Below are 10,720 nucleotides of genomic sequence, written 5' to 3' on the forward strand. Positions count from 1 at the left end.
ACCTGCCCGAGGTATCTCGCTGTTGGACGGTGACCTTGGAGCCCAGCAACGAGTTATTTTATTGTTACATCGTACTGGATCATTACATCATAGAGTTGACCGTTTTAATGCACTCCTGGCCCGCCTCCCACATTCTACCCCACGTTAACTCGAGGTGATCCAAAACTCAGCTGCCCCGTGTCTTAACTCGCACTGAGTCCCACTCACCCATCACCCCCTGTGCTCACTGCCCCGTGTCCTAACTCGCACCGAGTCCCGCTCACCCATCACCCCTTGTGCTCACTGCCCCGTGTCCTAACTCGCACCGAGTCCCGCTCACCCATCACCTTCTGTGCTCACTGCCCCGTGTCCTAACTCGCACCAAGTCCCACTCACCCATCACCCCCTGTGCTCACTGCCCCGTGTCCTAACTCGCACCAAGTCCCACTCACCCATCACCCTCTGTGCTCACTGCCCCGTGTCCTAACTCGCACCGAGTCCCGCTCACCCATCACCCCCTGTGCTCACTGCCCCGTGTCCTAACTCGCACCAAGTCCCACTCACCCATCACCCCCTGTGCTCACTGCCCCGTGTCCTAACTCGCACCAAGTCCCACTCACCCATCACCCCCTGTGCTCACTGCCCCGTGTCCTAACTCGCACCAAGTCCCACTCACCCAGGTCTCAAGGTGTCTGGCACGGTGTGTGGGGGGGGGTGGGGGTGGGGGCGCGGGTCAGGACACCATGTCTCTTCCCCCAGCGGAGAGAGAGAGAGAGGGGGAGGCGGGCGATGGAACCTTTTTAATCCCAGCTGTCTGCTTTGGGACGGAGGCCCAGCTCTCGGAGGCAGTCTAGCACGCTTCGTATCAAAGGAGACGGCAGCTGACCGAGCCATCTGTCTTGGCCTCCGTTCCAGCCCACGTCCCCAGAGATTGGAGCAGGCGGAAGAGACGGTGGCAGCACAAAGCAGCCTTCATCAGCGGCAGCAAACACGCTTGGAGCCCACACAGGCCCCAGGAGCATCGAGGCCGTGTTGCGAGGTGTTTAAACCTCCTGGTCTCCCTCGCTCCCCCCTCCCCTCCCCTCCCCTCCCCTCCCCTCCCTCCACCCCGACACCCCACCTCAAGAAATTCAAGTCCTTTTCGACATCCCCTGTGTATCCCAGCCTGCACGCCGCGGTTAATGAAAAGCCAGCGGGCTTAAACTCTGCACAGCGCCCGTCTCAGGAGAGGGCACAGCGAGGGAGAGAGCGCGGACAGGGGGAAGGAGAGAGGAAGAGCGGAGGGAAAGAGGGAGAACGTGAATGGTGAGCGTCGGTGAGATTGAGAGGCAGGGAGGATGGGATGGAGTTCCAGCGAGGAGGGAGAGAAAAGAGGGAGTGAATTTAAGACTTGCATTGAAATAGCGCCTTTCACACCCGACGCACGTCACAAAGCGCCTCACAGCCAATGAAGTACTTTTGGAGTGTGCTCACTGTTGTATTGTGGGAAACACGGCAGCCAACTAACGCACAGCAAGCTCCCACACACAGCAATGTGATAATGACCCGGATAATCTGTTTGTTATGTTGGTTGAGGGATAAATATTGGCCCCAGGACACCGGGGAGAACTCCCCCTGCTCTATTTAAAATACTGGCTGTGAGATTTTTAACGTCAACCTGAGCGGGCAGACGGGGCCTCGGTTTAACGTCTCATCAGTGCGGCGCTCCCTCAGTACTGCCCCTCCGACAGTGCAGCACTCCCTCAGTACTGCCCCTCTGACAGTGCGGCGCTCCCTCAGTACTGCCCCTCCGACAGTGCAGCACTCCCTCAGTACTGCCCCTCTGACAGTGCGGCGCTCCCTCAGTACTGCCCCTCCGACAGTGCGGCACTCCCTCAGTACTGCCCCTCCGACACTGCGGCACTCCCTCAGTACTGCCCCTCCGACAGTGCAGCACTCCTTCAGTACTGCCCCTCCGACAGTGCGGCACTCCCTCAGTACTAACCCTCCGACAGTGCAGCGCTCCCTCAGTACTGCCCCTCCGACAGTGCGGCGCTCCCTCAGTACTGCCCCTCTCGTAGTGCGGTGCTCCCTCAGTACTGCCCCTCCGACAGTGCGGCGCTCCCTCAGTACTGCCCCTCCGACAGTGCAGCGCTCCCTCAGTACTGCCCCTCCGACAGTGCGGTGCTCCCTCAGTACTGCCCCTCTGACAGTGCGGCGCTCCCTCAGTACTGCCCCTCCGACAGTGCGGTGCTCCCTCAGTACTGCCCCTCCGACAGTGCGGTGCTCCCTCAGTACTGCCCCTCCGACAGTGCGGCGCTCCCTCAGTACTGCACTGGGAGTGTCAGTCTAGATATTTGTGCTGTAGCCCCTGGAGTGGGACACGAACTCACAACCTTTTGACTCGAGGCGAGAGTGCTGCCCAGAGTCACAGAGCGAGAGTGTGAATGGGGAGAGACAGAGAAAGAATGGAGAGAAAGAGGGACTGAATTGTCAGGAGAGGGAAGAAGGGAGGCTGTCAGAGAGAACGGGGAGAAAGGAGAGAGAGAATGTGAGAGACAAATAAAGGGAGGAATAGTGGAAAAATAGCAGGAGAGAGATTAAAGGAGGGTTAGGGATTAGAGGAGGAAGGAGAGAGAGAACAGGAGACAGAGGGATGGAGGGAGCGAGAGAGCGAGGAGGGAGAGGAAGAGGGAGAGGGAGAACAGGAGACACAAAGATGGAGAGAGGGAGATAGAGTGAGGGGGAGAGGAGGAGGGAGAGAGAGAGCAGGAGACAGAGGGATTGAGGGAGGAAGAGAGCGAGGGGGAGAGGGGGAGGGAGAGAGAGAACAGGAGACAGAGGGATGGAGGGACGGAGGCTGAGCTTGGGGGAGAGGAGGAGGGAGAGAGAGAATAGGAGACAGAGGGATGGAGAGAGGAAGAGAGCGAGGAGGGAGAGGGAGAACAGGAGACAGAGGGATGGAGGGAGGGAGAGAGTGAGGCGTAGAGGAGGAGGGAGAGGGAGAACAGGAGACAGAGGGTTGGAGGGAGGAAGAGAGCGAGGAGGGAGAGGGAGAACAGGAGACAGAGGGATGGAGGGAGGGAGAGAGTGAAGGGGAGAGGAGGAGGGAGAGGGAGAACAGGAGTCAGAGGGATGGAGGGAGGGAGAGAGTGAGGGAGGAGAGGAGGAAGGAGAGAGAGAACAGGAGACAGAGGGATGGAGGGAGAGAGACTGAGCGAGGAGGAGAGGAGGAGGGAGAGAGAGAACAGGAGACAGAGGGATGGAGGGAGGAAGAGAGTGAGGGGGAGAGGAGGAGGGAGAGAGAGAACAGGAGACAGAGGGATGGAGGGAGAGAGACTGAGCGAGGGGGAGAGGAGGAGGGAGAGAGAGAACAGGAGACAAAGGGATGGAGGGAGGGAGACTGAGCGAGGGGGAGAGGAGGAGGGAGAGGGAGAACAGGAGACAGAGGGATGGAGGGAGGGAGAGAGTGAGGGGGAGAGGAGGAGGGAGAGGGAGAACAGGAGACAGAGGGATGGAGGGAGGGAGACCGAGCGAGGGGGAGGGGAGGAGGGAGAGAGAGAACAGGAGACAGAGGGATGGAGGGAGGAAGAGAGCGAGGAGGGAGAGGGAGAACAGGAGACAGAGGGATGGAGGGAGGGAGAGAGCGAGGGGGAGAGGAGGAGGGAGAGAGAGAACAGGAGACAGAGGGATGGAGGGAAGAAGAGAGTGAGGAGGGAGAGGGAGAACAGGAGACAGAGGGATGGAGGGAGGGAGATAGAACGAGGAGGAAGAGGAGGAGGGAGAGAGAGAACAGGAGACAGAGGGATGGAGGGAGCGAGAGAGCGAGGAGGGAGAGGGAGAACAGGAGACAGAGGGATGGGGGGAGGGAGGGAGCGAGGGAGGAGAGGAGGAAGAGATGTGACGTGCTGGTGGTAACACGTCCCATCGCTCGGTCGGCCATCTTACTTTCGTTGTGATTGGTGACGGTCGGAAGTATCTCTCCATCCTTGTACCACACAATCGAAGGGGCAGGGTAGCCATTCCTGCTCGTGCAAGTTCCGATCTAGGAGTCAACGGGAGGGCAAGAGGCAGAGATAAGTCAGGTCCATAAACACCACCATCCTGGACCCCAGTCAGAGCAAAACGCTCGCCGGTCGCTGTTCGTGCTCATTAGCTTCCGACGCAGCGTTACCCAATCTCCCTCCCTCCCTCCATCCCTCTGTCTCCTGTTCTCCCTCTCCCTCCTCGCTCTCTCGCTCCCTCCATCCCTCTGTCTCCTGTTCTCCCTCTCCCTCCTCGCTCTCTCGCTCCCTCCATCCCTCTGTCTCCTGTTCTCTCTCTCCCTCCTCCTCTTCCTCCTCGTTCTATCTCCCTCCCTCCATCCCTCTGTCTCCTGTTCTCCCTCTCCCTCCTCACTCTCTTCCTCCCTCCATCCCTCTGTCTCCTGTTCTCCCTCTCCCTCCTCGCTCTCTCGCTCCCTCCATCCCTCTGTCTCCTGTTCTCCCTCTCCCTCCTCGCTCTCTCGCTCCCTCCATCCCTCTGTCTCCTGTTCTCTCTCTCCCTCCTCCTCTTCCTCCTCGTTCTATCTCCCTCCCTCCATCCCTCTGTCTCCTGTTCTCCCTCTCCCTCCTCACTCTCTTCCTCCCTCCATCCCTCTGTCTCCTGTGCTCGCCCACCTACATCGGCTACCAGTTAAGAACAGAAGAAATAGGAGCAGGAGCCGGCCATTCGGCCCCTCGAGCCTGCTCCACCATTTAATACGATCATGGCTGATCCGATCATGGACTCAGCTCCACTTCCCCGCCCGCTCCCCATAACCCTTCACTCCCTTATCGCTCAAAAATCTGTCTATCTCCACCTTAAATATATTCAATGACCCAGCCTCCACAGCTCTCTGGGGCAGAGAATTCCACAGATTTACAACCCTCTGAGAGAAGAAATTCCTCCTCATCTCAGTCCTCAATGGCCGACCCCTTATCCTGAGACTGTGTGACCCCTGGTTCGATACTCCCCAGCCAGGGGGGGAAACACCCTCCCTGCGTCTACCGTGTCAAGCCCCTCTAAGAATGTTAATCCTTTCAGTGAGATCACCAGAGAGCATGGGCCCACTCTACACCGTCTCTCCTCATAGGACAGCCACCTCATTCCTCGATGTCCGTCAACCAGCCTCACGGTTCCAGAGACCCACCCTTTGGTTTGGTATCAGGGCGTTGCCTCTTGTGCCTACACTCGGTCAAATGGAAACCCCCAAGGTCAGGACACAGACCCCACTGGTGGATGCCTCATTTGAGGGCCACGCCCTGAATTGCAGAGAGATTGGGCCACCGGCGCAGCTGTACAGACATCTCCCCTTACCTCCGATGGGTGCTGCTCCGTCACCGATAATGTGGCTCGATTGGAAGTCACCTCGGGGTGCTCCGGCGCATCTGCAAGAAAGAGGCCACAAGTCAGCAAACGGAGAAAGTGCTGCTCACTGGAAGCAGCGCTCCCGAGGGCGCAGCCATCCGCTTTATGCATTCCCGGGACAGCCGGCAACTGAGGTGTATCCCCAAAGGGCACTCAACACTCCCAGTTGACCATGCAGTACCGTCCCACCACTGGGACATTGGGATTGTGTAGAGTGGGAGTGAATGGGAAGGGGTCTGGGTCCATTGGGATTGTGTACAGTGGGAGTGAATGGCAAGGGGTTTGGGTCCATTGGGATTGTGTACAGTGGGAGTGAATGGGAAGGGGTCTGGGTCCATTGGGATTGTGTACAGTGGGAGTGAATGGGAAGGGGTTTGGGTCAATTGGGATTGTGTACAGTGGGAGTGAATGGGAAGGGGTTTGGGTCCATTGGGATTGTGTACAGTGGGAGTGAATGGAAAGGGGTTTGGGTCCATTGGGATTGTGTACAGTGGGAGTGAATGGGAAGGGGTTTGGGTCCATTGGGATTGTGTAGAGTGGGAGTGAATGGGAAGGGGTTTGGGTCCATTGGTATTGTGTAGAGTGGGAGTGAATGGGAAGGGGTTTGGGTCCATTGGGATTGTGTACAGTGGGAGTGCATGGGAAGGGGTTTGGGTCCATTGGGATTGTGTAGAGTGGGAGTGAATGGGAAGGGGTTTGGGTCCATTGGGATTGTGTAGAGTGGGAGTGAATGGGAAGGAGTTTGGGTCCATTGGGATTGTGTAGAGTGGGAGTGAATGGGAAGGGGTTTGGGTCCATTGGGATTGTGTACAGTGGGAGTGAATGGGAAGGGGTTTGGGTCCATTGGGATTGTGTACAGTGGGAGTGAATGGGAAGGGGTTTGGGTCCATTGGGATTGTGTAGAGTGGGAGTGAATGGGAAGGGGTTTGGGTCCATTGGTATTGTGTACAGTGGGAGTGCATGGGAAGGGGTTTGGGTCCATTGGGATTGTGTAGAGTGGGAGTGAATGGGAAGGGGTTTGGGTCCATTGGGATTGTGTAGAGTGGGAGTGAATGGGAAGGGGTTTGGGTCCATTGGGATTGTGTACAGTGGGAGTGAATGGGAAGGGGTTTGGGTCCATTGGGATTGTGTAGAGTGGGAGTGAATGGGAAGGGGTTTCGGTCCATTGGGATTGTGTAGAGTGGGAGTGAATGGGAAGGGGTTTGGGTCCATTGGGATTGTGTAGAGTGGGAGTGAATGGGAAGGGGTTTGGGTCCATTGGGATTGTGTAGAGTGGGAGTGAATGGGAAGGGGTTTAGGTCCATTGGGATTGTGTAGAGTGGGAGTGAATGGGAAGGGGTTTGGGTCCATTGGGATTGTGTAGAGTGGGAGTGAATGGGAAGGGGTTTGGGTCCATTGGGTTTGTGTAGAGTGGGAGTGAATGGGAAGTGGTTTGGGTCCATTGGGATTGTGTAGAGTGGGAGTGAATGGGAAGGGGTTTGGGTCCATTGGGATTGTGTAGAGTGGGAGTGAATGGGAAGTGGTTTGGGTCCATTGGGATTGTGTAGAAAGGGAGTGAATGGGAAGGGGTTTGGGTCCATTGGGATTGTGTAGAGTGGGAGTGAATGGGAAGGGGTTTGGGTCCATTGGGATTGTGTACAGTGGGAGTGAATGGGAAGGGGTTTGGGTCCATTGGGATTGTGTACAGTGGGAGTGAATGGGAAGGGGTTTGAGTCCATTGGAATTGTGTACAGTGGGAGTGAATGGGAAGGGGTTTGGGTCCATTGGGATTGTGTAGAGTGGGAGTGAATGGGAAGGGGTTTGGGTCCATTGGGATTGTGTAGAGTGGGAGTGAATGGGAAGGGGTTTGGGTCCATTGGGATTGTGTAGAGTGGGAGTGAATGGGAAGGGGTTTGGGTCCATTGGGATTGTGTAGAGTGGGAGTGCACGCCCATTTAGTGCCCCATGAAAGCCCGCCAGTTGATGTGCGGACTGTACTGAGAGCCTGAGACTCCTGTTCCCCGCCCCGAACCCCCTGGACAGACTCCGCATCAGCAGAGAATTCCCTCACCATACACCTTCAGCTCTGACTTTCCCTCCTGGCTTCCTGCAGCCCCGGCGATCACCTGACACAGGAAGGCTCTCTCGTCCATCACTTCCACCCTGCTGATGGCCAGAGTGTAGTCGTTGTCCATGGTCACCCTGTCGCTGTAGCCCGTGTCTGGGTCCAACATACTGCTCGTCGCGTCTTTATAGGCAATCCTCTGTCGCTTCCCATTTTTATCCATCTGAGCACGGGACAAAACAAATTCATGGTCAACAACCGGCATAGGAACGGAGGAACAGGAGGAGGCCCATTCAGCCCCTCGAGCCTGTTACACAGGAACAGGAGGAGGCCCATTCAGCCCCTCGAGCCCGTTACACAGGAACAGGAGGAGGCCCATTCAGCCCCTCGAGCCCGTTACACAGGAACAGGAGGAGGCCCATTCAGCCCCTCGAGCCTGTTACACAGGAACAGGAGGAGGCCATTCAGCCCCTCGAATCTGTTACACAGGAACAGGAGAAGGCCCATTCAGCCCCTCGAGCCTGTTACACAGGAACAGGAGGAGGCCCATTCAGCCCCTGTCGGGGGGGGAGGGGTGGATTGTCGGGGGAGGGGTTCGATTGTCGGGGGGGAGGGGTGGATTGTTGGAGGGGGAGGGGTGGATTGTCGGGGGAGGGGTGGATTGTCGGGGGGGAGGGGTGGATTGTCGGGGGAGGGGTGGATTGTCGGGGGAGGGGTGGATTGTCGAGGGGGAGGGGTGGATTGTAGGGGGGGGAGGGGTGGATTGTCGGTGGAGGGTTGGATTGTCGGGGGAGGGGTGGATTGTCGAGGGGGAGGGGTGGATTGTCGGGGGGGAGGGGTGGATTGTCGGGGAGGGAGGGGGGATTGTCGGGGGAGGGGTGGATTGTCGGGGGAGGGGTGGATTGTCGGGGGGAGGGGTGGATTGTCGGGGGGAGGGGTGGATTGTCGGGGGATGGGTGGGTTGTCGGGGGGGGTGGATTGTCGGAGGGGGAGGGGGGGATTGTCGGGGGAGGGGTGGATTGTCGGAGGGGAAGGGGTGGATTGTCGGAGGGGGAGGGGTGGATTGTCGGGGGGAGGGGTGGATTGTCGGAGGGGGAGGGGTGGATTGTCGGAGGGGGAGGGGTGGATTGTTGGAGGGGGGGGTGGATTGTCGGAGGGGAGGGGTGGATTGTCGGAGGGGAGGGGTGGATTGTCGGGGGGAGGGGTGGATTGTCGGGGGGAGGGGTGGATTGTCGGGGGGAGGGGTGGATTGTCGGGGGGGAGGGGTGGATTGTCGGGGAGGGAGGGGTGGATTGTCGGAGGGGGAGGGGTGGATTGTCGGGGGGGGAGGGGTGGATTGTCGGGGGGGAGGGGTGGATTGTCGGGGGAGGGGTGGATTGTCGGAGGGGGAGGGGTGGATTGTCGGAGGGGGAGGGGTGGATTGTCGGAGGGGGAGGGGTGGATTGTCGGGGGAGGGGTGGATTGTCGGAGGGGGAGGGGTGGATTGTCGGAGGGGGAGGGGTGGATTGTCGGGGGAGGGGTGGATTGTCGGAGGGGGAGGGGTGGATTGTCGGGGGAGGGGTGGATTGTCGGAGGGGGAGGGGTGGATTGTCGGAGGGGGAGGGGTGGATTGTCGGAGGGGGAGGGGTGGATTGTCGGGGGAGGGGTGGATTGTCGGGGGAGGGGTGGATTGTCGGAGGGGGAGGGGTGGATTGTCGGAGGGGGAGGGGTGGATTGTCGGGGGAGGGGTGGATTGTCGGGGGGAGGGGTGGATTGTCGGGGGAGGGGTGGATTGTCGGGGGGAGGGGTGGATTGTCGGGGGGAGGGGTGGATTGTCGGGGGGAGGGGTGGATTGTCGGAGGGGGAGGGGTGGATTGTCGGTGGGGGAGGGGTGGATTGTCGGAGGGGGAGGGGTGGATTGTCGGGGGGGAGGGGGGATTGTCGGGGGGGAGGGGTGGATTGTCGGGGGAGGGGTGGATTGTCGAGGGGGAGGGGTGGATTGTCGGGGGAGGGGTGGATTGTCGGAGGGGGAGGGGTGGATTGTCGGGGGAGGGGTGGATTGTCGGAGGGGGAGGGGTGGATTGTCGGGGGGAGGGGTGGATTGTCGGGGGGGAGGGGTGGATTGTCGGGGGGGAGGGGGGATTGTCGGGGGTAGGGGTGGATTGTCGGAGGGGGAGGGGTGGATTGTCGGAGGGGGAGGGGTGGATTGTCGGGGGGGAGGGGTGGATTGTCGGGGGGGGAGGGGTGGATTGTCGGAGGGGGAGGGGTGGATTGTTGGAGGGGGAGGGGTGGATTGTCGGGGGAGGGGTGGATTGTCGGGGGGGAGGGGTGGATTGTCGGAGGGGGAGGGGTGGATTGTCGGGGGAGGGTTGGATTGTCGGAGGGGGAGGGGTGGATTGTCGGGGAGGGAGGGGGGATTGTCGGAGGAGGAGGGGTGGATTGTCGGAGGGGGAGGGGTGGATTGTCGGGGAGGGAGGGGGGATTGTCGGAGGGGGAGGGGTGGATTGTCGGAGGGGGAGGGGTGGATTGTCGGAGGGGGAGGGGTGGATTGTCGGGGGGGAGGGGGGATTGTCGGGGGGGAGGGGTGGGATTGTCGGGGAGGGTGGGATTGTCGGAGGGGGAGGGGTGGATTGTCGGGGGGAGGGGGGATTGTCGGGGGGAGGGGTGGATTGTCGGAGGGGGAGGGGTGGATTGTCGGGGGGGAGGGGTGGATTGTCGGGGGGGAGGGGTGGATTGTCGGGGGAGGGGTGGATTGTCGGGAGGGGAGGGGTGGATTGTCGGGGGAGGGGGAGGGTGTGGAGGGAGGGGTGGATTGTCGGGGGGAGGGGTGGATTGGTGGGGGGAGGGTGGATTGTCGATAGGGGAGGGGTGCGGGGAGGGTGGATTGTCGGGGGAGGGTGGATTGTCGGAGGGGGAGGGGTGGATTGTCGGAGGCGGAGGGGTGGATTGTCGGGGAGGGAGGGGGATTGTCGGAGGGGGAGGGGTGGATTGTCGGAGGGGGAGGGGTGGATTGTCGGGGGGGAGGGGTGGATTGTCGGAGGGGGGAGGGGTGGATTGTCGGGGAGGGAGGGGGGATTGTCGGAGGGGGAGGGGTGGATTGTCGGAGGGGGAGCGGTGGATTGTCGGGGAGGGAGGGGGGATTGTCGGAGGGGGAGGGGTGGATTGTCGGAGAGGGAGGGTGGGGAGGGGTGGATTGTCGGGGGAGGGGTGGATTGTCGGGGGAGGGGTGGATTGTCGGAGGGGGAGGGGTGGATTGTCGGGGGAGGGGTGGATTGTCGGGGGGGAGGGGTGGATTGTCGGGGAGGGAGGGGGGATTGTCGGATGGGGAGGGGTGGATTGTCGGAGGAGGAG

General features: G+C 60.3%; 1 protein-coding gene across 3 annotated transcripts in view; it reads right to left on the reverse strand.

Moving 5' to 3' along the window:
• LOC139240374 (basal cell adhesion molecule-like) overlaps positions 1-10,720 on the reverse strand; it is a 166,195-nt gene that overhangs the window by 43,814 nt on the left and 111,661 nt on the right. For all 3 annotated transcript variants that reach the window (XM_070868847.1, XM_070868845.1, XM_070868846.1), the window contains exons 3-5: positions 7,397-7,613; positions 5,296-5,366; positions 3,907-4,003 (exon numbers count right to left, since the gene is read on the reverse strand). In XM_070868847.1, the coding sequence (XP_070724948.1) occupies positions 3,907-4,003; positions 5,296-5,366; positions 7,397-7,613 (385 nt within the window). The remainder of the gene's footprint in view (positions 1-3,906; positions 4,004-5,295; positions 5,367-7,396; positions 7,614-10,720) is intronic.

Source organism: Pristiophorus japonicus, chromosome 31 (assembly GCF_044704955.1).
Source record: "Pristiophorus japonicus isolate sPriJap1 chromosome 31, sPriJap1.hap1, whole genome shotgun sequence".
NCBI lineage: Eukaryota > Metazoa > Chordata > Chondrichthyes > Pristiophoridae > Pristiophorus > Pristiophorus japonicus.